The sequence below is a fragment of the Lithobates pipiens genome, unplaced genomic scaffold (genome assembly GCF_037356315.1).
Source record: "Lithobates pipiens isolate NorthernLeopardFrog02 unplaced genomic scaffold, aLitPip1_a1.2 Scaffold_59, whole genome shotgun sequence".
Lineage (NCBI taxonomy): Eukaryota > Metazoa > Chordata > Amphibia > Anura > Ranidae > Lithobates > Lithobates pipiens.
This window is the reverse complement of record NW_027507880.1, coordinates 1,842,376-1,870,180: the sequence shown is the minus strand read 5'-3', so window position 1 is coordinate 1,870,180 and position 27,805 is coordinate 1,842,376. Positions and strand designations below refer to the sequence as shown.

The 27,805-nt window shown below is 45.9% G+C and overlaps 1 protein-coding gene and 1 pseudogene across 2 annotated transcripts in view; both read left to right on the top strand.

The window, feature by feature from the left end:
* LOC143958170 (mannose-binding protein C-like) overlaps window positions 1–27,805 on the top strand; it is a 586,186-nt gene that overhangs the window by 32,293 nt on the left and 526,088 nt on the right. The window contains exon 6 of one of the 2 annotated variants that reach the window (XM_077467632.1): window positions 11,255–11,277. The exons of the other annotated variant lie outside the window; for it this stretch is intronic. Coding sequence (XP_077323758.1) covers window positions 11,255–11,262 — 8 coding nt within the window. The 3' untranslated portion in view covers window positions 11,263–11,277. Of the gene's footprint in view, window positions 1–11,254; window positions 11,278–27,805 lie in introns of those variants that run through there. 2 annotated transcript variants of the gene reach the window in all.
* On the top strand, window positions 20,008–20,587 carry LOC143958189 (small ribosomal subunit protein eS6 pseudogene; annotated as a pseudogene).

The following is a 27,805-nucleotide window of genomic DNA, read 5'->3' as shown; positions in this document are numbered from 1 at the left end:
ACAAACTCTTGTTTCCCTCCTTTTGCTTTTTTTCCCATCTACTTCCTTTGGGACTCCCCACACAAACTCCCCTCCCTTTGCCACACCTCCCATACCGAAGTGACAACCCAATCTCCTGCCATCTTTGGGTTCCCCTCCCCCCCACAAACTCGGCCTCTGTGTTTAGCCTCAGTGTTCTCAGAGGGGCGTTGTTCACTTATGACATACTCTGGTAGGTTTGTCTTTGTTGATTGTCATGTCTCATCCTATCTGTGTTGATGTTTGTACCTGGGTCAGTTAGCTAGGGCTCGTACATCAGGATCTGTCATGTCTACAGATCCATACGGGCTGAGGTTTCGTTTGTTAACTGATTGTTGTCCACAATCTTCTCGCCCATATACTATACGTCATATGATGCATGTTCATTCACCACATCCATACGACTACCCACCACGGCCTGGTGGTACACTAGGTACACTAGCCCTGAGTTTTTTCAGTTAATTACCCGTCTCTGCGCTGCAGGTTACTCGGGCTCGCTTACCACTTACATAAGGGTGTGGGGGGGGGGGGGTCTGTCATCAGGTTCATTTACGCGCCGTGGTCTTGACATTTCTGCTCATGTTTCATTCTTAGGTAGGCAGAGGGGCATTGTTGTTCTCATGTCTGATTATCTATCATTTATCTAGTTTGTGTTTTTAGGTTGGGCCCTCTTGGCATCCATACCGATATCGACCATGTCTGCACTCTCTTCCTTCAGCCCGGCCGTTGTTGGGGGGCTAGCTGATTGGGCTGATATCGTTTTGCAACTGGGCTCACCCTTGGGTCAGAAGCAGTCGTCAATTTTCTTCAGTTGATATCTTGTTGTGTTGAGGCCCTGGTTACCGGCCAGGGATGTATAGTCTCTCAGGATGTGTCCAAGCCACAGTCCTTAGGTGGTAGGTTTGGGCGACGTCGTCATGATTCTGGATTCCAATCTCATCTCCGATCTCTTGTCTAGGAGGTTGCCTGGAGTACTGCTCAGGGACGTCGGTCCAGTCATCTTTGCTGATCCCGGTCTGTTCCAGGTGGGGGGGGGGGGCCTTCAGTCACTTGGGCATGGCTGTACCATGCCATGGGACTTACTTCCCTGGTTTGGAGTCTGACTCTCATTCCTTGGCTCAGGATTCGGTCTTGGTTGGTAGGTCTCAGGCTAAAGCACGTCCTGTTCGTATCCGGTGGGACCAGGGTCCTGTGTCTGGCATGGTGTCTCCAGGACTGTCAATGCTCATTGCCATGGCACCTACTCCATCACATCCATCAGGCAGACAGCTTTTTTCTCCTGTCACTGGTCTTTTTTGCACTCACCCTCTCACTTCCTTATACCAGGTATGGGTAGGCCAGGGGTTGGGGGGCTCTTCACTGTGCTACTTCACTGGTGTCTGTCACTGGTGTTAAAGTGAGATATGGGGTCAATAAGACCCCACATCTCACCTCTAGGCTGGGAAGCCTGAAATAAAAAAATTAAAAAATTCTGGCTTTTATTGTATTGCAGAGTATTGGCGGGTATTGGCGGGTATTGCAGAGTATTGGCTGGTATTGGCAGGGTATTGCAGAGTATTGGCTGGTATTGCAGAGTATTGGCTGGTATTGCAGAGTATTGGCGTGTATTGCAGAGTATTGGCGGGTATTGCAGAGTATTGACTGGAATTGCAGAGTATTGGCTGGTATTGCAGAGTATTGGCTGGTATTGCAGAGTATTGGCTGGTATTGCAGAGTATTGCAGAGTATTGTCATGGTATTGCAGAGTATTGGCTGGTATTGCAGAGTATTGGCGGGTATTTCAGAGTATTGCCAGGGAACTGAGGGGTTAAATTGGGTGAGCAGCGATGTGGGAACTGCAGATGCAGCCCACAGCGCTGCTGACACCGATCTCTTCCCCCTCTGCTGTACCGATTGGTACAGAGAGGGCAGAGAGGAACCGTTTACCGTGATCTGTGATGCAGGACCCGGCGGTCACGGATGTTCTCGAGTGCACGCCTCTCAGAGTTAAACAGCCGCTCTGTAGCCGTTAATTGGCTATGGGCCGGTTGTTAAGTGGTTAATATGGGAGTGGGAGACTGGTACTGGTAGTCGATGGGAGGGTCAGAATCGGACATAATAAGAATGTTCGTTAAAAAATTCCTCATAACAAACGTTGGTAATTGTTACGAAAAGTTAACGAACCTAACAAAATTTCGTACAAATCCAAATTGAATTTCAAAATACGAATTAATACAAAGCGGAACAAATTTACCTAGTAGACTAGTCTACCATCAGAGTAGCTTGTGAGGGCTGCCAAAAAGGAGGGCCATATTAGATACAGAACCCACGTCTCAACCAGCTGTAAATTTATTGGAAAGTTTCTATGTCTAACAAAGCCCAAGTTTTTGGGAGGCGTCACAAGCAGATCTGCCTGTGGCTCAGCAGGTTAATGCACCAGCTGTGCTACTGTGGGCTTGTGCAGTCATAAGTTCAAATCCTGACGGTGGTATGCTTAGATTGATGCAACAATAGCTTGGGATTGGCCTGAAGTTGAGGTTCAATAGCAACCTATACTACAGGTGCAATAAGAGGATTGGTATTGAGGTGTCTGAAGTTGTGATAGGCCTGGAGGCTGCAGCATGAGTGAGCTGGGAATGTTAGCTTCTGGAAGTGGACCTTAGGATTGGGGCTGCAAAATAGAAGGGCAAACAAAGCAGAAAGTGGGCTCAAAGAGGGGAAGAAGGGGAAAGCTGTCTAATGGGTGCAGCAAAGGAGGTAATTGAAGGTGGGGTCTCTGTCAAAGGCAAGCTAGGCATGATGGGTTCAGGAAGGGGAACTTAAAGTTGGGGCTGCAAAATAGAAGCTCTCTTAGCACAGGAGGTGGTTGGGAAGTGGCTGATCTAAGAATAAGTTAAAAGTGGGGTTGCTCTCTACAAGGGGAAGCTGTAAAGTAATCTGAGAAATGTGTGTAAGGGACACTGCATAGAGAAGCTGTGCAAAAGAAGGGTTTTGGGATTGGTAAGCAAAAGGAGGGGTGCAGAGGGGGCACATATATTCCTAATGCCTTGCATATACTCCTTTGGGTAACCCACAAACTCCTTCTCCTCCCATCAATATCCCCCTTTTGCACCCCTCCTTTTGCTTAACCTCTACATCCATGGGTACCCCACAGATTCTGTATCCCTTCTACACAGCTTCTCTATTGGGTGTCCCTACATCCCAGGTTGCCACCTGCCCGAGATTCAGCCGGACAGTACGGGTTTTATTCAGACCCGCCAGTGACTCCCTGGGCGGCGTGCCTTGCCTACACAGTGACAGGCGGTCCTATAATTAACTTCCCCGGGGAATCATAGTAATGGAATGCTCACAGCTTGTGCGGGATATATTCGTTCCTGCGTGCCGCCCGTGAGCTCCACAGCCTCCACTTTTCATGGCAGGGCACAGCCGACATCTCCCCCCCCCCGCTGTCCCCAGCTGCACAGACTAGTGCAGAGAGAGTGCTGCGGAGAGAACTGAACCCGCCCCTCCTCCTCCTGCTGTGTTGTTTTCCTGTGTACAAAGAGGAGGAGGAGGAGAAGGCTCACCACGCTGCCGCCAACTAAGGATGAGCTCCGGCTTGTTCCCATACTCCACGTGCAGAGCCCGCCAGGAAATTGGCACAGCGCTGCACTAATCACAGGCAGTGAGACATTGCCCCGATGTGCTGCTGCAGAGATCGTCAATGTCTCACTGCCTGTGATTAGCGCAGCGCTGCGCTGACTTCCTGGCGGGCTCTGCCCGTGGAGTATGCGAACATACCGGAGCTCATCCCTACCGACAAAGCTGCTGGACTGAGATCATCTGTCAACTAATCCACAGTGAGACTTCCAGAGGTGGGGGGCATGAACAAGAGGGTGAGGAGGGAACCAGCTTACAGTTCACTTTGAGTGATTGGGGGGTATCTTCTTGGGGGGAACTTTAGTACCTGTGCTACAAGGGGGCTTGGATATGAAGTCCACCCCCCTTAGCACATATTCCCCCAATATTGAAGAGATGATGTCTGCCACAGAGGGGGCGGCCCTTGGCATCCCACAAGAGATGTGGAAAATTGCTCCAGGTGCCCATACTAGTGCAACCCCAGGCAAGTTAGTGGAGCAAAGTGTGGGTTCCAGGTCACAGGGTAGGTTCACACTATGAAAACATAGGAATGCGCTGTGCATTCTGTGTGATGCACATGTGACCCAGGTGCAATTGCAGCCAAATTATGTATGCAGTCTCTGATCATGTCCTGTATTATGTATGCAGTCTCTGATCATCTGCTGTACTATGTCTGCAGTCTCTGATCATGTCCTGTATCATGTCTGCAGTCTCTGATCATCTCCTGTACTATGTCGGCAGTCTCTGATCATCTCCTGAATTATGTTGGCAGTCTCTGATCATCTGCTGTACTATGTCTGCAGTCTCTGACCATCTCCTGTACTTTGTCTGCAGCCTGACCATCTCCTGTACTATGTCTGCAGTCTCTGACCATCTTCTCCTTTTCTCGCTCCGCTGAAGGACTGAAAAAAGAAATAAAAAAGATTTGCCTCCATGGGAGGGACCCGCCGTTTTGCGAGTCCTCCTAGGTGACAGATCTTTTATAACTGAGGGCGGCACCACACTGTGACGTACCCGGATGACCCCACCCCCCCTCCTGCTGCACGGGGACTGCCCCATTGTGTCAGAGGGGGGCAGGCCACCCATTTACATAACCGGATGGCCCTGCCCCCCAAGTTAGTGGAGAGAACTGTGGGTTCCAGGTCACAGGGTAGGTTCACACTATGAAAACACAGGAATGCGCTGTGCGTTCTGTGTGATTCACATGTGACCCAGGTGCAATTGTAGCCAAATTATGTATGCAGTCTCTGATCATGTCCTGTATCATGTATGCAATCTCTGATCATCTCCTGTACTATGTCGGCAGTCTCTGATCATCTCCTGTATTATGTCTGCAGTCTCTGGCCATCTCCTGTAGCATGTCTGCAGTCTCTGACCATCTCCTGTACTATGTTGGCAGTCTCTGATCATCTGCTGTATCATGTATGCATCTCTGACCATCTCCTGTACTATGTCCGCAGTCTCTGACCATCTCCTGTACTATGTCTGCAGTTTCTGACCATCTCCTGTATCATCTGTGCAATCTCTGACCATCTCCTGTACTATGTCCGCACACTCTCTGACCATCTCCTGTATCATGTCTGCAATCTCTGACCACCTCCCGTACTTTGTCTGCAGTCTCTGACCATCTCCTGTACTTTGCAGTCTCTGACCATCGCCTGTATCATGTCTGCAGTCTCTGATCATCTCCTGTACTCTCCTGTACTTTGTCTGCAGCCTGACCATCTCCTGTACTATGTCTGCAGTCTCTGACCATCTCCTGTATCATGTATGCATCTCTGACCATCTCCTGTACTATGTCCGCAGTCTCTGACCATCTCCTGTACTATGTCTGCAGTTTCTGATCATCTCCTGTATCATCTGTGCAATCTCTGACCATCTCCTGTACTATGTCCGCACACTCTCTGACCATCTCCTGTATCATGTCTGCAATCTCTGACCACCTCCTGTACTTTGTCTGCAGTCTCTGACCATCTCCTGTACTTTGCAGTCTCTGACCATCGCCTGTATCATGTCTGCGCACTCTCTGACCATCTCCTGTATCATGCATGCAGTCTTTGCCCATCTCCTGTACTTTGTCTGCAGTCTCTGACCATCTCCTGTACTATGTCTGCAGTCTCTGACCATCTCCTGTATCTTGTCCACACACTCTCTGACCATCTCCTGTATCATGTCTGCAGTCTCTGACCATCTTCTGTATCACATCTGCAGTCTCTGACCATTTCTTGTATCATGTCCACACACTCTCTGAACATCCCCTGTATCATGCATGCAGTCTATGACTATCTCCTGTACTTTGTCTGCAGTCTCTGACCATCTCCTGTACTTTGTCTGCAGTCTCTGACCATCTCCTGTACTATGTCTGCAGTCTCTGACTATCTCCTGTACTATGTCTGCAGTCTCTGATCATCTGCTGTACTATGTCTGCAGTCACTGATCATCTCCTGTATCATGTATGCAGTCTCTGACCATCTCCTGTACTATGTCTGCAGTCTCCAACCATCTCCTGTACCATGTCTGCAGTCTCTGACCATCTCCTGTACTATATCTGCAGTCTCTGTTCATCTGCTGTACTATGTCTGCAGTCTCTGATCATATCCTGTACTATGTCTGCAGTCTCTGACCATCTCCTGTATCATGTCCGCACACTCTCTGACCATCTCCTGTATCATGTCTGCAATCTCTGACCATCTCCTTTACTTTGTCTGCAGTCCCTGACCATCTCCTGTACTTTGTCTGCAGTCTCTGACCATCTCCTGTACTTTGCAGTCTCTGACCATCTCCTGTATCATGTCCACACACTCTCTGAACATCTCCTGTGTCATGCCTGCAGTCTCTGACCATCTCCTGTATCATGTCCGCACAGTCTCTTACCATCTCCTGTACTATGTCTGCAGTCTCTGTTCATCTGCTGTACTATGTCTGCAGTCTCTGTTCATCTGCTGTACTATGTCTGCAGTCTCTGATCATATCCTGTACTAGACATGTGCATTCGTTTTCGTCCGAATGCATTTTCGTCCGAATTTCAGCTATTTTCGTTTTCGTTTTGACAAACGATAACGAAAGCACAAAATCCGAAAAACGAAAGATCCGACATAAATAAATGCTTTATTTTCGTTTTCATTGTTACAACAGTTCGATATAGAATAGGAGATTCGACATGACTCTGACAATAACAATCTATAGAACCTGTGGTCGAATGTGCTTAACCTTACCTCTATTAGTCCAAGATTATATAGAGAAAATATTCGACAGAGAAAAAAGATTTGACAGAGAGAAAAGATTCTGCAAGTTACTGTCCTAAAAAGTGTTTGGGGACCCGGGTCCTGCCCCAGGGGACATGTATCAATGCAAAAAAAAGTTTTAAAAACGGCCGTTTTTTCGGGAGCAGTGATTTTAATAATGATTAAAGTGAAACAATAAAAGTGTAATATTCCTTTAAATTTCGTAGGGGGGGGTTGTCTATAGTATGCCTGTGAAGGGGCTCATGTTTCCCGTGCTTAGAATTGTCCCTGCACAAAGTGTCATTTATGCAGGAAAAAAAGTCCTTTAAAATCACTCGCAGCTATTATGAATTGTCGGCTCCCGTAATACAGAGAACACTCATTGAAAGTCATTGATAAAAAAATAAATAAATAAATAAATAAAAAAAAAAGCGTGGGGGTCCCCCAAATTCAATTTCCAGGCCCTTCAGGTCTGGTATGGATATTAAGGGGAACCCTGCCTCAAATTTAAGAAAAAATTTGATGTGGGGTTCCCCCTAAATATCCATAACCAGACCCTTCAGGTCTGGTATGGATATTAAGGGGAACCCCGCATCAAATTTAAAAAAAATTTGACATGGGGTTCCCCCTAAAAATCCATACCAGACCCTTTATCCGAGCACGCAACCTGGCAGGCCGCAGGAAAAGAGGGGGGGACGAGAGAGCGGCCCCCCTCCCTCCTGAACCGTACCAGGCCACATGCCCTCAACATTGGGAGGATGCTTTGGGGGTCCGTGACCCCTCAAAGCACCTTGTCCCCATGTTGATGAGGACAAGGGCCTCATCCCCACAACCCTGGCCGGTGGTTGTGGAGGTCTGCGGGCGGGGGGCTTATCAGAATCTGGAAGCCCCCTTTAACAAGGGGACCCCCAGATCCCGGCCCCCCCCCTGTTTGAAATGGTAAGGGGGTACAAAAGTACCCCTACCATTTCACAAAGAAAGTGTAAAAAATGGTTAAATAAAACAAACACACTTTTGAAAAATTCCTTTATTAAAAATAAAAAAAGGATTCCAGCGGCGGTAATCCACTCTTGCTATCCAGCGACGGACGGTCAGCTCTCCATCGATGTCTAATGTCATCCAGCGCAGCGCAGCATCCTTCTTCTGTCTCCGTGGAGGAGACACTACAGACATTCCGGCGGCTTGACGTTTCTTATATAGGGTGGGCGGGGCCACCCGTCACCTGACCCCGCCCGCCTCTGACGCAAGGGGAAACCCGGGGTTCCCTGTGACGTAGGGGTGACCCGCACCCCTCTGATGTAACACAGGCAGGTTTCCGTTACATCAGAGGGGGGCGGGGTCACCCATACGTCACGGGGAACCCCGGGTTTCCCCTTGCGTCAGAGGGGGGCGGGGTCAGGTGACGGGTGGCCCCGCCCTCCGTATATAAGAAACGTCAGCGCCGGAATGCCTCCAGTGTCTCCGTGGAGGAGACAGAAGAAGGATGCTGCGCTGCGCTGGATGACATTAGACATCGATGGAGAGCTGACCGTCCGTCGCTGGATAGCAAGAGTGGATTACCGCCGCTGGAATCTTTTTTTTATTTTTAATAAAGGAATTTTTAAAAAGTGTGTTTGTTTTATTTAAACATTTTTTACACTTTCTTTGTGAAATGGTAGGGGTACTTTTGTACCCCCTTACCATTTCAAACAGGGGGGGGGCGGGATCTGGGGGTCCCCTTGTTAAAGGGGGCTTCCAGATTCTGATAAGCCCCCCGCCCGCAGACCTCCACAACCACCGGCCAGGGTTGTGGGGATGAGGCCCTTGTCCTCATCAACATGGGGACAAGGTGCTTTGAGGGGTCACGGACCCCCAAAGCATCCTCCCAATGTTGAGGGCATGTGGCCTGGTACGGTTCAGGAGGGAGGGGGGGCCGCTCTCTCGTCCCCCCCTCTTTTCCTGCGGCCTGCCAGGTTGCGTGCTCGGATAAAGGGTCTGGTATGGATTTTTAGGGGGAACCCCACGTCAATTTTTTTTTTAATTTGACGCGGGGTTCCCCTTAATATCCATACCAGACCTGAAGGGCCTGGTAATTGAATTTGGGGGACCCCCACGCTTTTTTTTTTATTTATTTATTTATTTATTTTTTTATCAATGACTTTCAATGAGTGTTCTCTGTATTACGGGAGCCGACAATTCATTATAGCTGCGAGTGATTTTAAAGGACTTTTTTTCCTGCATAAATGACACTTTGTGCAGGGACAATTCTAAGCACGGGAAACATGCGCCCCTTCACAGACATACTATAGACAACCCCCCCCCTACGAAATTTAAAGGAATATTACACTTTTATTGTTTCACTTTAATCATTATTAAAATCACTGCTCCCGAAAAAACGGCCGTTTTTAAAACTTTTTTTTGCATTGATACATGTCCCCTGGGGCAGGACCCGGGTCCCCAAACACTTTTTAGGACAGTAACTTGCAAATTAGCCTTTAAAATTAGCACTTTAGATTTTGAACGTTGGAGTCCCATAGACTTTAATAGGGTTCTAAAGTATGCTATATAGTTAGCTCCGTCGAATCTTCTTTATACATTCGACAGACACCATAAGCCTTCCAAGACAGATTCGACCGTAATTCATGTGGATTTTCGGACGAATGCAATTTTTGAACGAAAAACGAAATAAATAAAAACGAATTTCGGGAGTAACTAAATAAATTAAGTTTTCAGACGAAAACGAAATTCCGAAACGAAATATTTTACTCTGCACATGTCTATCCTGTACTATGTTGGCAGTCTCTGATCATCTCCTGTATTATGTCTGCAGTCTCTGACCATCTATTGTACTATAGAAAAAAGGATTTGATAGATGAAGTTAATCAGAAAAAATAAAATGGTACCACATCCCAGAGTATGAATTTTAAGGATAAAGGAAAGGGAGAAAGGGTCTGGAGGGTAACCAACTCCCGGGACTTTTAAAACGGTACCAAATGTAGAGGCAAGATAATCACATGCCAAAAATAAAATCAATACAATTTTATTAAAAATACAAATACAGAAAACATTTCCTAAAAGGAGTGTGAATGTATGTAACAACTACTGAAGTACAAAAAATGGTACAGAATCACAGATCACCATACATGTTACCAAACTTGTACATAAGTATGCTGCATTTTTCTCTACATGTTTCGCTCTCTTGAGCTTCTTCAGGATGTTGCAGTGTATACAGTTGCAAACAAAAAAACAGTGGGTCATGGATCCATGCTTAATAAAAAGTTGATCATTTTTTGTGTGGAAAGAACTGCACACAAACAAATGCGCCAGCGAGGAGCCCTGATATTCCCCGGCAGTCTGAAAAGTGTCAGAAGTATAAGTGTTTTTGAGCCAAATTTTAACTGTAGAGGGCAGTGTACCTCGAATTGATCGGAGTATTGTCAGATGGTATTTATAATTAGATCCTCTAAGTAAGTGATTAGCCTTTCCGCAAGAGGAAATAAGGGAGACTGTGGCACTTCATCCAGGCTGTTCCAGGAAATCAAATGGATCCTTCACCGTCAATTGCCAAATGCAACCATTTGGCAATTGACGGTGAAGGATCCATTTGATTTCCTGGAACAGCCTGAATGAAGTGCCACAGTCTCCCTTATTTCCTTAAAAATCTATTGTGGTATGTCTGCAGTCTTTGATCTTCTCCTTTACTATGTTGGCAGTCTCTGACCATCTCCTGTACTATGTCTGCAGTCTCTGACCATGTCCTGTACTTTGTCTCCAGCCTGACCAACTCCTGTACTATGTCTGCAGTCAATGACCATCTTCTGTATCATGTATGCAATCTCTGACCATCACCTGTACCATGTCTGCACACTCTCTGACCATCTCCTGTATCATGTCTGCACTCTCTGACCATCTCCTGTATCGTGTCTGCAATCTCTGACCATCTCCTGTACTTTGTCTGCACTCTCTGACCATCCCCTGTATCCTGTCTGCAGTCTATGACCATCTCCTGTATCATGTCCACACACTCTCTGACCATCTCCTGTATCATGCATGCGTTCTCTGACCATCTCCTGTACTATGTCTGCAGTCTCTGACCATCTCCTGTACCACGTCCGCACACTCTCTGACCATCTCCTGTATCATGCATGCGGTCTATGACCATCTCCTGTACTATGTCTGCAGTTTCTTACCATCTCCTGTACTTTGTCTGCAGTCTCTGACCATCTCCTGTAGTATGCCCATACACTCTCTGACCATCTCCTGTACTATGCCTGCAGTCTCTGACCATCTTTTTTACCATGTCTGCACACTCTCTGACAATCTCCTGTAGTATGTCTGCAGTTTCTTACCATCTCCTATAGCATATTTGCAGTCTCTGACCATCTCTTGTATCATGTCTTTAGCCTATGACCATCTCTTTTATCATGTCCTCACAGTCTCGTAGTCTAATATAGGATGAAACAAGAGCCACCAAGCCGGAGCCCAGAGAAGACCATCTGACTGAACCCTGCACAGTGCACCTGAGTGGTGGTCAGTGACAGCGTAGCAAGGCCTGTCTGAGGGGGATTAGGGATGAGCACCAGAACCTGTGAATGGACCAAAAGTTTGTGCGAACTTTAGAACTTCATTAAAGACTATGGGACTCAAACGTTCGAAATCAAAAGTGCTAACTTTAAAGGCTAATATGCAAGTTATTGTCCTATAAAGGGTTTGGGGATCTGGGTCCTGCCTCAGGGGACATGTACAGTGCCTTGCGAAAGTATTCGCCCACCTTGAACTTTTCAACCTTTTGCCACATTTCAGGCTTCAAACATAAAGATATAACATTTTTATTTTTTGTGAAGAATCACCAACAAGTGGGACACAATTGTGAAGTGGAACGAAATCTATTGGATTTTTGAAACTTTTATCTAATAAAAAAATGAAAAGCGGGGCGTGCAAAATTATTCGGCCCCCTTGCGTTAATACTTTGTAGAGCCACCTTTTGCTGCGATTACAGCTGCAAGTCGCTTGGGGTATGTCTCTATCAGTTTTGCATATGGAGAGACTGAAATTCTTGCCCATTCTTCCTTGCAAAACAGCTCGAGCTCAGTGAGGTTGGATGGAGAGCGTTTGTGAACAGCAGTTTTCAGCTCTTTCCACAGATTCTCGATTGGATTCAGGTCTGGACTTTGACTTGGCCATTCTAACACCTGGATACGTTTATTTGTGAACCATTCCTTTGTAGATTTTGCTGTATGTTTGGGATCATTGTCTTGTTGGAAGATAAATCTCCGTCCCAGTTTCAAGTCTTTTGCAGACTCCAACAGGTTTTCATCCAGAATGGTCCTGTATTTGGCTGCATCCATCTTCCCCTCAATTTTAACCATCTTCCCTGTCCCTGCTGAAGAAAAGCAGGCCCAAACCATGATGCTGCCACCACCATGTTTGACAGTGGGGATGGTGTGTTGAGGGTGATGAGCTGTGTTGCTTTTACGCCAAACATATCGTTTTGCATTGTGGGCAAAAAGTTTGATTTTGGTTTCATCTGACCAGAGCACCTTCTTCCACATGTTTGGTGTGTCTCCCAGGTGGCTTGTGGCAAACTTTAGACGAGACTTTTTATGGATATCTTTGAGAAATGGCTTTCTTCTTGGCACTCTTCCATAAAGGCCAGATTTGTGCAATGTACGACTGATTGTTGTCCTATGGACAGACTCTCCCACCTCAGCTGTAGTTCTCTGCAGTTCATCCAGAGTGATCATGGGCCTCTTGGCTGCATCTCTGATCAGTCTTCTCCTTGTCTGAGCTGAAAGTTTAGAGGGACGGCCAGGTCTTGGTAGATTTGCAGTGGTCTGATACTCCTTCCATTTCAAAATGATCGCTTGCACAGTGCTCCTTGGGATGTTTAAAGCTTGGGAAATCTTTTTGTATCCAAATCCGGCTTTAAACTTCTCCACAACAGTATTACGGACCTGCCTGGTGTGTTCCTTGGTCTTCATGATGCTCTCTGCGCTTTCAACAGAACCCTGAGACTATCACAGAGCAGGTGCATTTATACAGAGACCTGATTACACACAGGTGGATTCTATTTATCACCATCAGTCATTTAGGACAACATTGGATCATTCAGAGATCCTCGCTGAACTTCTGGAGTGAGTTTGCTGCACTGAAAATAAAGGGGCCGAATAATTTGGCACGCACCACTTTTCAGTTTTTTATTTGCCAAAAAAGTTTAAATTATCCAATAGATTTCGTTCCACTTCACAATTGTGTCCCACTTGTTGGTGATTCTTTACAAAAAAATGTATATCTTTATGTTTGAAGCCTAAATTGTGGCAAAAGGTTGAAAAGTTCAAGGGGGCCGAATACTTTCGCAAGGCACTGTATCAATGTAAACAAAAGTTTCAAAAACTGACGTATTTTCGGGAGCAGTGATTTTAATGATGCTTAAAGTGAAAAGAAAAGTGAAATATTCCTTTAAATATCGTATCCTGGGGGGTGTCTATAGTATTCCTGTAAATGACACGTGTTTCCTGTGCTTAGAACAGTCCCTGCACAAAATGACATTTTTAAAGGAATAAAAGTAATTTAAAACTGCTTGTGGCTTTAATGTAATGTCTGGTTCCGGTAATATGGATGAAAATCAGTGAGACAAACGGCATACGGTCCATTACCAGGCCCTTTGGGTCTTGTATGAATATTAAGGGGAACCCCGCACCGAAATTAAAAAAGGAAAGGCGTGGGGCCCCCAGGTCCTATATACTCTGAACAGCATATACAGGCATTGCAAACAAGACAGGGACTGTAGGTTTGTTGTTAAGTAGAATCTGTTTGTAATTTTGAAGTGGTACATTTTTAAAGTGTAGCTTCAGCCAAACAATCTATTTTTAAGCTTTTTGGAAAATATAGGGAAGGGTTATCACCCCTGTAACATTTTTGCTGTCTGTGCACCTCTTCAGAAGATTTCACCTCACTTTCTGTCCCAATCACAAATGTTTTTTCAAAATTCTGTTTTTTTAGTGAAACAGTGATTGGTGATAAAGCATCAGTGGAGAGGAGACATGTTTTCCCATATCAACTCTTACAAGAGAGAATTTCCCTTCCTGGGGTAGATTTCACCTCACTTCCTGTTGTCTCCTTCCGTTTTCAAGTAGGAGTCGTTTGTAAGTTGGATGTTTGAAAGTAGGGGCCTGCTCTATATGCTCTGCAGAAATTTGGGCCTAAGGTGTTGGTGTTGCCACAACACTGTAAGCCCTCACAGTTACTCTTGGTGGGTTCTGGAACGCCCTGCTGTGAACTATTATATCAATAATTGTAACTACCGCGTACACACATTTCAGCGGACAGTCCGCTCGTGTGTGGGCTTCAGCGGACTTTTTTAGCGTGCAGTCTGGCGTACTAAGTATTTCGGATTTTTCGAAATTCTGTCCGTCATATTTTGGTTTCAGCGGACAATCCGCTCGTCAGTAGGCTAGTTCGACGGACTAAGAATGGCGCATGTTTAGAAAGGATTTACACGGCGGAAGGGTGCATTGCTGTGTATTGGACTTCCTATTTCTAGTCCCGTCGTACGTGCTGTACACGTCATTGCGCAAGCTTTCGACGGACTGTTTGTGCATCCGTGTGTGGTCAAGTCCGTTCATTTGAAAGTATGACGGACTGTCCGTCGGATTGTATGACGGACTAAGTAGGCCATACAGTCCGCCCGTGTGTACGCGGCTATACAATCCGACGGACAGTCCGTCATACTTTCGAATGAACGGACTTGACCACACACGGATGCACAAACAGTCCGTCGAAAGCTTGCGCGATGACGTGTACAGCACGTACGACGGGACTAGAAATAGGAAGTCCAATGCACAGCAATGCACTCTTCCGCCGTGTAAATCCTTTCTGAGAATGCTCCATTCTTAGTCCGTCGAACTAGCCTACTGACGAGCGGTTTGTCCGCTGAAACCAAAGTATGACGGACAGAATTTCGAAAAATCCGAAATACTTAGTACGCCAGACTGCACGCTGAAAAAGTCCGCTGAAGCCCACACACGAGCGGACTGTCCTCTGAAATGTGTTTCGACGGACTAAGTAGGCCATACAGTCCGCCCGTGTGTACGCGGCATCACAGTTACTCTTGGTGGGCGCTGGAACGGGCCCTGCTGTGAAATATTATATCAAGAATTGTAATTACATGCACCTCTTGAACAGGGGCAGAAAATTGGGCCTTAGGTACTAGTGCCACAACACTGCAACACCTCACAGAAACTCTAGTTGGAGCGCAGGAATGAGCCCTGCTGCAAAGTATTGGATCAAAAATTGTAATTACATGCCCCTGTTAAACAGGGGCTGAAAAATTGGGCCTTAGGCACTGGTCCTGGTGCCGCAACACTGCAACCCCTCACAGATATTGTAGTTGAGCACAGCAATGAACCCTCCTGCAAAATATTGCATAAAAAAATTGTAATTACACACCCATGTTAAACAGGGGCTAAAAAATTGGGCCTTAGGCACTGGTGCTGGTGCCATAACACTGCAACCCCTCAAAGATACTCTAGTTGGAGTGCAGGAATGAGCCCTGCTGCAAATTATTGCATTCAAAATTCCAGGCCCGTTAAACAGGGGCTGAAAAATTGGGCCTTAGGCACTGGTGCTGGTGCAACAACACTGCAACCCCTCACAGATATTGTAGTTGAGCGCAGCAACAAAACCTCCTGTAAAATATTGAATAAAAAAATTGTAATTACACGCCCCTGTTAAACAGTGGCTGAAAAATTGCGCCTTAGCCACTGGTGGTGGCGCCCAGAACCAAAAATGTTCTTACAAGCTATCAGCATGATCATTGAGGGGGAAGAGGATAGTCACTCAGCATAACAGGATAGTCACTCAGCATCAGCATAGGCAGTCTTGAAGGGATCTGACATTTTAAAAAAAAATATTTGGTTACATCAGCATCAGGTGCTTGGTAGCTGGTGGTGATCCAAGACTGATTCATTTTTATGAAGGTCAGTTGATCAACTGAGTCAGTGGACAGGCGCACCCTGTGATCAGTTACAAAGCCTCCAGCAGCACTGAATGTGCTTTCTGAAAGAACGCTGGATGCAGTACAGGCCTGTAGCTCAATTGCATACTGTGCAAGCTCTAGCCAGTGATCCATCCTCAAGACCCAGTAACCCAGAAGATTTTCGGTGGGAAAGGTGTCCAAGTCTGATCTTGCCCCTAGATATTCCTGCACCATGTAAATCAGATGCTGGTGATGGTTGTTGGTACCGATCATACCTTGGGGCTGTGGACTAAAACATTGTCTGAACGCATTGGTCAGGCGGCCAACTTCTCCACCGCTCCTTCTGCACTCATCTTAAAAAGGCCCACACCAAAGAACTTTTGGAATTTCGCACAGAGACAGCAGTGCCCTGCACATGTGGAGCTCTGCGGTGTGATGCAGTCGGTGTGCTGCCCCTTAAGCTGGCCCCTGGAGGGCATCCTGCCTCTAGCTGAGTACCATCATCAGAGCCTTCAAAACACTGGGCATCCTCCTGGAGCATGTACCCAACACTGTGGTCAAACAGTTTGGGGGACTCCTCAGGAGGACATGGTGGGGCTAGGGAAGGAGTGACTGATGCCATTGAGCTGAGGGAAGAGGCCAAATTGGCAGACAAAGTACCCATAGCCTGGGTGAGAGAGGATGAGGACGGCTTGGTCATCCACTCTACCTAGTCTTCAGCATGTTGCGGCTCAACACAGCCAGCTGCCGAAAAAAAGGACAAGTGTGTTCCACGGCCACGTGCTGATGAGGATGCACCGTGTCCACGACCAGCACTGTTGCCTCTAGACACAGAGCCTGCTTGCCCTTTTTTATTGGCTCATGGCTGTCTGCCTCTCCTTGTTGGCCTTCCAGACATACTAATGGCCTGCAGGGAGATGTAGCTGCAAAAAGCTGGGACATATATATATATATATATATATATATATATATATATATATATATATATATATATATATATATATATATATACATACTGATTATACTGCAGCTAGCAGAATCAACTGCCTGCCTGTAGTATTATTAGTATGAGAACAACGGCAATTGTATTCAGGTAAGCTTTAGGTGCACACTCTGCAAAGGACACTGAAACAAAATACTGCAGCTCACTGCCTGTATTTGTATGAGAACACCGGCAATTGTATTCAGGTAAAGCTTTAGATGCACACTGTGCAAAGGACACAGTACACTAAGTGAAAATACTTCAGCTCCCTGCCTGTCAGTACATTATGAAGAGAATAACAGGAACAGATCTAGCTAAACTGAATACAGTCTATAAATATATATACACAACACACCTGGGATGCATATATATCCTCTACACACTGTAACTGAAGCTAACTGACTTGCCTGCCTACTATATCTAACTCAAATTAAATGACACTGTCTCTCTCTCTGTCTGTCTTTAACCACCGCCGCAACACACTACACAAGGCCACCACGCAGGTGGCCTTATATATTATGGGGCGTGTACTAAACCTCCTGAGACATAATTGGCCAAAGCCACCCTGGCAAGACTGTGTATTTAACAGAAATTTTTTATCAAATACTTACCATAATTTTCCTTTCCTGGCCCATCCTCATGTCAGCACACAATGGGTTAATATCTCCTCTGGAGCCCCACATTACCACCTGTATAGCTGAATAAAAGAAAGCCCCTCCACAACTAAGATGTTTGATAACTTAGCCTGCGACAGGCCACTAGGGAGGGAGTCCTGTGCAGACATGAGGGTGGGCCAGGAAAGGAAAATGATGGCAAGTATTTGATAACAATTTTGCGCTTTTCTGGCCCATCCTCCCATCAGCACACAACGGGATATACCAAATCTCAATATACGGTGGGAGAGAACAAATTAAGAGACACTGACATCTAAAGAAAAGCTGCTAAAGCCAGAAGGAATTGATCTCTCTGGTCCCAAACATGCTGGTCACATATTTAGTTTGTAAGGTTGAATGAAGGCCACAACAGACCTTCAAGCTAGCCCTTACCTATATCCTCCAAGCAATCCGGGCATATCTGCCTCAAAGGCTGCCACCCCCCCCCCCCTAGTCAAATAGGCTTGTAATTATTTCAGAGCAAAAAGCATACTTCCTGCATGCCAGTTTATTCATCTTGGTAACCCAAAGTGGATGACTCCTAAGGACCTGGTGGCTAAATGAAAGGATTTTTTAAACTCTTTCCTCCTTTGACCAAGTTTCCCTACTTACCAGTTTTCCTGGAAATTGGATACCACTTTAAAATTGAACTTTGGAGATAGACGTGGTATCCCTAACTCTGGTAAAAAACAAAACAAAAAAAACCAAACAAACAAAAAACAAAAAAAACAAATCGCCATTGCTGAAAAGTGTTGCAATCTCCAACATCCTTCTGTCTGAAGTAGTTATTGTCAGGAGAACTAGTTTTACCATGCAGTACTTCAGTGGAAATTAAACCTGTTAGAGCAAAGGGTGCTCTCAGATCCAAACCTAAGTCCCACAGAGGGAACAAGGATTTCCCTCAAGGTCATATATACCGTAGATTGTTATCTGGAAGAAGCATCTGGTCACTGGCTTGCACCTATCTGCAGCCTGTGAAAAAATAAAGTAGAGATTCCTTAAATGGCGTTGTATGCCAGATCAACCTCTAGCGCTGACTGTAAAATGTCAAGGATATTGGCTAGAGCAAGGGACACAGTAGAGAAAGCTTTGCTGAGCAAACAAAACAAACTTCTTTCATATCCCCTTCTATGTAACATTCAAGGATGATCTTCTGGTCACCAGGATCTGAACAACATCAGATGAGAATCCCTGCCCCTCTAATGTAGCTTATTCCATAGCCAGGCTATTAAAAGTAGTCCAATTGGATTGGGGTGCCATAGAAGAATTCACTTGACCAGAGATAAAAATCAAACAGAAAATTCCATGGCACCCCGCACCTTGTATGACAGAGTCTTTGCATTGGTATCCTGTTGCAAATATCAGAAGCTGCATGGTCAGTGAAGTCTCCCTGAGAACTACTGCTGGAATGCCCCATAGGGCCCAATATTGACCATACCGGACCAATAATTGATCTTGCTTCCCTGGCAAGAAGACCAATTTTAACTGACTAATGCCCCATACACATGATCGGACTTTCCGGCAGACTTGGTCCGGCGGACCGGAATCCATCGGACAATTTGATCGTGTGTGGGCTCCGTCTGACTTTTTTTCTTCCCAAAAGTCTGACAGGCCTAGAAATAAAACACGTTTTAAATCTTCCCACCTCAAGTCCGCCAGACCCAGTTCCTATCGGGAAGCCCGTTCGTCTGTATGGTGGTCAGACTGAACAAATACGATGCAAGGGCAGCTACAGCACCTGCCCATGAGAATGTTTCCAGCGTGATCCTATCGCACTGGTTCTCGGCTGCAAGATACTGTACATCTCATGCTCGCTGCAATAGGAAAAACACATTTTCCTATTGCAGTGACCGTGGTCTGGTATGGATTTTAAGGGGAACCCCTATGCCAAAAAAGGTGTGGGGTCCCCCCAAAGTCCATACCAGACCCTGATTCGAGCATGCAGTCGTCCAGCCAGGAAAGGGGGTGGGGATGAGTGCACGCACCCCCCCTTCTGAACCGTACCAGACCGCATGCCCTCAAAATGGGGGGTGGGTGCTTTGGGGAAGGGGGTCACCCTGCGGCCCCCCCACCCCAAAGCACCTTGTCCTCATGTTGATGAGGCAAGGGCCTCTTCCCGACAACTCTGGCCATTGGTTGTTGGGGTCTGCGGGCGGAGGGCTTATCGGAATCGAGGAGCCCCCTTTAATAAGGCCCACCACCCTATGTGAATTCACCTGGGGGAAAAAAGATTATTCTTCTTCTTCTTCCTTCTTTCTTTTTTTTTCTTCTATTTTTGTTGACTGTACTAGAATGCTCTGTACTGGTGTGAACTATGTAATTGTAATCAAAGTTATGTATATATTATATACACCTGTACTTGTGTATAAAGTGTTGTGCTCCTAATCAGAGAAAGTACTGTGATCTGTAAATCAAAAGAATAAGAAATATATAAAAAATCATAAATTAATGTAAGAAAACACTGGAAAAATTTAACGGAAGAAGTGCTCGTGCATCCGTGAATCTCAAATAGTAAAGTGATAAAAATAGATATGTTGCGCTCTTTCCGGCGGGGGACCAGAGATAGGCTGTGCAGACATGAAGCTTAATATCTCTTCCCTGGCCACTGGCTGCCGGAAGCTGATTGAAGTTCACGATGAACGCAAGCTGCGTACTTTTTATGAGAAATGCATGGCCACAGAAGTTTCAGTGGAGGCAACGATAAGCAAGGTTTCCCCATGAAACAGGGAGTTCTCACCCATGGCCGTGTTCGTCTGCTATTGAGTAAATGTCACTCCTGTTATCACCCCAGGAGGACTGGCAAGCACAAATACAAGTCTGTGTGTGGCTGTATTGTAGATGCCAAGTTAAGTGTGTTGAACTTGGTGATTGTCAGGAAAGTTGAGAAGGACATCCCTGGTCTCACAGACAACACTGTTCCACGTCGTTTGGGTCCTAAAAGGGCAAGCAGAATACGCAAGCTCTTCAACCTGTCCAAAGAAGATGATGTGTGCCAATATGTGGTTAGACTCAGAAGAGTAAGGAGGAAGCATCAGAGTATGCCAAACTTCTTGCTGAGAGAACATAGGAAGCAAAGGAGAAGTGCCAGGATGGCACCAAATGCCACTTTCATTACTGAGAGCCTCCACATCTAAATCTGAATCCAGCCAGAAATAAAGCCTCATAGTTAAAAATTAATTTGTTGTGGGGCGTGGCTTGGCCGCTGACCGGAATGGCCGCATAAGTGCTGAGCTCCACACATCCACTCAGCTACACGCAGCATCCAGCGCCATCTGCCATTGCGATTCATCCCACGGAGCTCCAGGGATCACCCCGCACCTCCGGGGACATGACCCGAGGCAGAACCGCCGTCCACGGGGCGAAGAAACTCATGGACTTCTACATGAAGCCGGCCGGCGTGCAGGCCCAAGATGGCGCCGTCCGGGATGAAGGCCTCACTCCTCAGCAGAAACCCGCGGCCTCGGCGGCCCCTGCACCCATAGAGGATCACCTCTCTGACATGGAGGACTCTGGAGAACAGCAACGTTCGCCCACCATGTCACCGGCTGACAGAGGTAAGAGAGCAGCAATATCCCCAGCACACTCTCCCTCTAAGCCTCCACTAATGAAGAAGCAACATGGCGCTGGCACTTGTAGTTCCACAGCAGCGCTGACTGACACTAACTCCTCGCTGGCCGCTTACAGCACATCAGACAGCCCTGCATCTGAACATACATTGAAAGCCATGCTTCTCTCACTACAAGCTGACATGCAGAAAGAGTTCAGATCCTCCATTAACCATTTGATGGATAGAATGGAAGACCGCATAGATCATATAGAGCACCATCTCTATGCTGCTACTAGCTCTCATAACACTGTAGTTGACATTCAAGATGAACATACTTCTGCGATTCGCCAACTGCGTCTTAAAGTCGCAGACCTCGAAGACCGCTCAAGGCGGAATAATATCAAGATCAGGGGAGTCCCAGAGACTGTGTCGCCCCCCGATATTGTCCCCTACTTGCACCAGCTGTTTCACAAGCTCATACCGGCTGTTACACCGCAGGATCTCCTTATTGATAGAGCACATAGAATCCATAAACCACAGCACCTCCCAGACGCAGTACCCAGAGATATCCTGGCCAGGATTCACTTCTTTAACACTAAGGAGCAGATTATGAGGGCCGCAAGAACCATACGCAACCTCCCTGATCCCTTTGCTAAGATTCAACTATATAATGATATCTCAGCCGCTACCTCACAGGCACGCAAGGCCTTCTCCCAAATTACTGCGATACTTATAGAACATAAAATCGCATACAAATGGGGATTTCCCACCAAGCTTCTTGTAAACTACCAGCAACAACAAGTCGCATTTCTGACCCCCAAAGACGGTTTCAAACAGCTACATAACTGGGGCATTGCCCCTCATGCACTCCCGGCTCCGCCTCTGAATACTAGATCTGCAAAGATCCCTCCCAGATGGGATACGAAACCTAAATCCTGAACCTCCAAAAATTGGGGGGCCGCCCCCCTGGGCAACCCCCCTTCTAACCAGGCGCTTGACTTACCAGGTTAAAGTGGATGACTGCTTTTTTTTTTTTTTTCCTCTTTTAAACCCCCCCACACCGAACTGCCACTGTGTGCCACGCACACGGCATTATTCTCTCTCCCTATTTACTATCGCACCTTACCCCCAGCCACTTTCTGTTCCTTCGGGAACCATTTGGATCCTTGGTTTACGCCTCTATATCTCCCGGTCATCGATATAGAAATTTCAATACTGTTTGTTGGATTTATTGCAATTTCGTTATTGTTTTTCATTTCTTTTGAGTTACTGTTTTATTACCTGATCACCCCGACTTAAAATCAACGGTTATTGTGTTCATTCTCTGTACACAGAGTTAGTGTTTGTACTTTGTTTTTCTGTAAAGGTCCGTCTATTTCAGTACCATTTTGACAACTGACCCTAGCTACTAATGTCCCTTACAATCACGTCCCTTAATGTTAAGGGACTAAATAGTCCTTTCAAGCGCTCCCTCTTATGGAGGGAAGCAGCGACTTCCCGTTCTGATATCCTATGCATACAGGAGACCCATCTATCATCCCGGAACCCACCACAATGTACCAACAAACGCTACCCACATATCTTTCATTCCCGCACTGATAAAAAAGTTAGAGGTGTTCTGATTGCAGTGCGCTCCTTACGGTGGCGCTCACGGTTTCCAATGTAGAGCAAAACCCCGAAGGGAGGTTCTTGATCCTATCCGCCTCTTTCAATAACAAACCCTTGGTGATTGTGAACATCTATGCTCCCAACACTCACCTAAAGCCCTTTCTTAAGTCCATTCTCGCCAAAATACAACACTACCCGAAAGATCAAATCATTTTTTGTGGAGACTTCAATGCGGTACCAGATCACGCACTGGACTCCTCTTCTCCCCAAAGGAGAAGGTCCTCTACCCTCTCCTCCTTTTTGCATCTGGAAGAATTTTATGACCCTTGGAGGTGTCAACATGGTACTGAGAGAGACTATACGTTTTATTCTACTGCTCAGAGGTCATATTCCAGGATTGACCTGTTCCTGACATCCAAAGTGCTACTGCAAGCAGTTGCGTCCACTAAAATTGGCGTAATATCGTGGTCTGATCATGCCCCCATCTCTATGGTTCTCAATCTCTCCCCTCCTACCACCCCATTCACAATTTGGCGACTGAACCCCAACTTGATCAGCACCAAGGACATTAGGGAACAGGTCAAGACTGCCATAGAAGATTATTTCGCTCTAAATCAACACTCTGTCCCCAAGCCCACCACGTGCTGGAACGCTCATAAAGCGGTTCTACGGGGAATTCTATTGCGGCTAGGGGCTCAGGAGAAGAAAAAGCGCTCAGCGACCCTTAACACTTATCTAGATAAGATAAAGTCTCTAGAGAAGAGTAATATGAACTCGCCCTCTGCCTCTACGCACGCAGAACTCAGTAAACTGAGGTCAGAATTGAGTACTTATCTTCAGAATAAACATGAATTCTATCTCCGAAAACTTAAACTAACCTGGTACTCTCAAGGTAACAAATCAGGGAAAGCTCTAGCCCAACAATACAAACACAGGACTGCCCAATCCACAATCTCCCACCTAATAGATTCTAAAGGCAACAGATTGACTAATCCCAAAGCCATAGCCAACTGTTTCGGAGCATTTTATCAACAACTGTATAACTTAAAAGACTCCACGACTGAAACGCAGCCCACGGCAGAGAATATCCAGACATTTCTCTCCAACATTGCCCTCCCCTCCCTGTCCCCTTCTCAAGCTGCTGACCTAGCCTTACCTTTCTCACAGCTGGAAATTAAAAATGCAATTAAAAGTCTCCCCCTACATAAAGCCCCGGGTCCAGACGGCTTTGGAAATGAATATTATAAGACATTCATAGATGTACTGACCCCGCATCTATGCAGCTCCTTTAATCACATGCTGGCCACAGGGGAGATCCCCTCGGAATCCCTAGAAGCAACCATCTCCACTATACATAAACCAGGGAAGGCCTCGCATGACCCAGCTAACTACCGCCCTATTTCGCTACTTAATACCGATCTGAAAATGTATGCCAAACTTCTTGCCACCCGCCTTTCACAACACATGACTTCCCTCATACACCCAGACCAGGTGGGCTTTATTCCCCGCCGACAAGCCTCAGATGGCACCCGCAGGTTTATAGATCTTATCCACTGGGCAGAGCACAGTCAAACGCATTCTCTGCTGATATCACTAGATGCAGAGAAGGCGTTCGACAGAGTCCATTGGGGTTATCTTGAGGCAGTTCTCAAGAAATTTGGCATAGAGGGCGAATTCTTACGAGCTATTCTAGGTCTATATACCTCGCCTACTGCGAGAGTCCGCACTTCAGGCATTCTCTCGAATCCCTTTAGAATCACTAACGGTACTCGCCAGGGCTGCCCACTCTCCCCATTGATTTTTGCTCTAGTCATGGAGCCTTTGGCGCAGTCCATCCGCGTGCACCCCCATATATATGGTATCAATGTGAAAGACACCTGTCACAAGATAGGTCTCTATGCGGACGATGTCATCATTGCTGTCTCTGACCCAGTGAAATCCCTACCTACCCTGACTGAAGTTCTACAAAAATTTAGTGAAGCATCCCTATACAAATTAAACCACTCGAAATCAGCCATGCTTGGCATAGAGATTTCGCCAGCGCTCAAAGCAGAAATTGCTAAAGTATCGCCCTTCTCCTGGGCCCCCGGTTCCTCTTTGCAATATCTAGGCATTCAACTGGTCTCTCCCTCCTCTGGATTATTACAAAATAATCTCGCCTCTTTATTCATGAAACTGAACAATTTATCTTCGAATATGACCTCCTTAAAAGCTTCATGGGCTGGTAGGATAGCCCTAACCAAAATGTTTCTCCTTCCACATGTTCTTTATTTCTTTTGGACCCTCCCGCTTCCGATCCTCTCAGCAGACCTAGCTAAACTACAGCGTACTTTAGATTCATTCATATGGGCAGGCCGTAAACCCTGCTTGAAGTCTTCTGTTCTACGCACTCCCTCTACCGTGGGAGGGATGGGTTCACCAGACGTTAAAAAGTACTACAAGGCAATCATTCTAGACCAAGGGAGACAACTTTGGTCGCAAGACCCCAACACAAGGTGGCACCAAATCGAAGCAGCAACTCTTCCAGCTGACCCACGACTGACCCTAGCTGCAATTTGGTTGTCTCTTCCGATCGCACGATCCATCCTTCCCACGGTACAGGCCTGCCTAACTCAATGGGCTGCTATACGCCAAGATCATCAAGGCATACACAGAGACGCATTGAAAAATCTCCCCTTACTAGCGCTCCAACTCCTCTCTCCGGACCTATCGATCAAGCACTGGTATGAAGCCGGAATCAAAACAATTGGAGCCCTGTTTCTTGGAATAGATCTAAAAAGTTTTCAACTGATTTCGGAATTTAGTCTCTCGCATAAGGACTTTTATATCTACTTAAGGCTTCGACATATCATCTCTCAAAGCTTGGCATCTCCAGACCCCACCTCCAAGGAGCTTCTCCATTTCTATAACCGCCCTCTTACTGTCTTAAAGGGTATATCCTTCATTTACAAACTCCTCTCCAGACCTACCTCGTCCTCAAAATCTTCGAGCATACTCTATTGGGAATCCCTGCTACACTGCTCTTTCCCTATGGAAGATTGGCATCGAGTACTTCGCACCCCACTAGTCATCTCCAAAAACATAACGCATTGGGAAGCGGTCATGAAATTGTTTCATAGGTGGTACTATACACCGCAAAAGTTAGCGACCATCTTCCCCACCCACTCTTCAAAGTGCTGGAGAAATTGCAACTCCACCGGGGACTTATTCCACATCTGGTGGAGCTGCCCGGCTATTGGATCCTTTTGGCTACAAGTCTCTTCTCTGGTCCAGACTCTAACCAACTCTCCCCAACAGCTGACCTCCTGAATGGCTCTCTTTGGTCTGGATTCCCAATATTGGCCCTCCACCAGTCTACCCGTAGTACACCACGTTTTAATCTCAGCGCGCCTGCTCATAGCTCGTGCGTGGAAAAACCCCCTCCCTCCAACCCTAACTGAGCTTATTAACACACTTAATGTTCATTGTCACATGGAATTTCTTTTCTCCAGAGTAAACATGACAGAATCTAGATTCAACAAACAGTGGTCCTCCTGGTTATCACACCCAAACTGTGTTAAGCTTGTTTAACTAGTAATACATCATCCCCAGACCAAGTGGAGCCGGCAGCGAAAGTCACTGGTTCAGTGTACTATTTCTTATACATCATATGTAAGTTAGCTCTGATTCTCCTGCAGCTCAGGTTACTTGACTCAGGCATTTCAATCAATTTCCTCCTCTATTCTACCTGTTTCTCTTCCCTTTTCTTTTTCTTGTTTTTTACAACCGCCTTGGGACTAAACTTCACTCTCACTCTAACTTACTTTTCACTGTTTTTATCTGGCGTGGCGTCCCCACTCGACACAGCCCACTGGGGTGTCGGGAGGGGACGGGATGCCCCCGGACCTACTGGATCTAGCGATACAGAATGTGTAGTATACAGCAGATGGGCTCCAGGCCCATATGTTTTTTTTTTTTTGTTTTTTTTTTGTTTTTTTTTTCTTCTCTTTTTTCTGCTAGTAACTCATGTTGTACAATGTATCTGAGCATTTCTTGCTTCTTTTATTTTTTTTTCGTCAACACCCTGTATCTTATGTACAATGGTTGATATCAATGTTTGTCACTGCATTATATTACAATAAAATCATTTGAAAATAAAAATACATTTGTTGTAAATGATAAAAAAAATAGATATGTTGCAATAAAGTCCATATATTATATTCAATTCAGTAAAATTGAATAATAATAATTTAAGCCCTTAAGGTGAGGGCACACCTGACAGGGGAGGAGAGCACAATTGCACTATTTTTACCACTTTATTTTTATCACTTTACTATTCCAGATTCACGGGTGCATGAGCACTTTTTCAGTTTAATTTTTCCAGTCTTTTAAATTTTTTCATACATAGTTTCATAGTTTCATAGTTAGTTAGGTTGAATAAAGACACCAGTCCATCCAGTTCAATCTGAGTGAGTGTCTACAATTGTCCCTATCCCTGTACACTGCACACTCACATTGGTCCCTACTCTCAAGGAGCCCCCAATCCAAGGTCCCCATTCATATACTAGGGCCAATTTTGGACAGAAGCCAATTACCCTACCTGCATGTCTTTGGATACAATTATTTTTTTTTTTTATATATATTTCTTATTCTTTTGATTTGTTGAAAATTGATTGCATTTGAATGGATTTATATACACATTGGTATTGACATTAGAGCATCTTTGGATAGGGGCACTAGCTTTATTATTGGTCAGATCACAGTACTTTCTGTGATTAACCACTTAAGGACCGCCTCACGCCGATATATGTCGGCAGAATGGCACGGCTGGGCACAATCACGTAGCAGTATGTGATTCTTTAAGTGCCCAGCCGTGGGTCGGGAGCGCGCCGGCGCCAAAGACACGCAGGTAGGTTAATTGGCTTCTGTCCAAAATTGGCCCTAGTATATGAATGGGGACCTTGGATTGTAGGCGCATTGAGGGTAGGGACCAATGTGAGTGTGCAATGTACAGGGATGGGGTCTATTGTAGATACTCACTCAGGTTGAACTGGTTGAACTGGATGGACTGGTGTCTTTATTCAACCTTACTAACTATGAAACTATGAAACTAAGCTATAAAACTATCCCCTATTTTGTAAACACTATAACTATTGCGCAAACCAATCAATAATTGCTAATTGCCAATGTTAGAACCCCATTGAAGTCTATTGGACTCGAACGTTCGAAATTAAAAGTGCT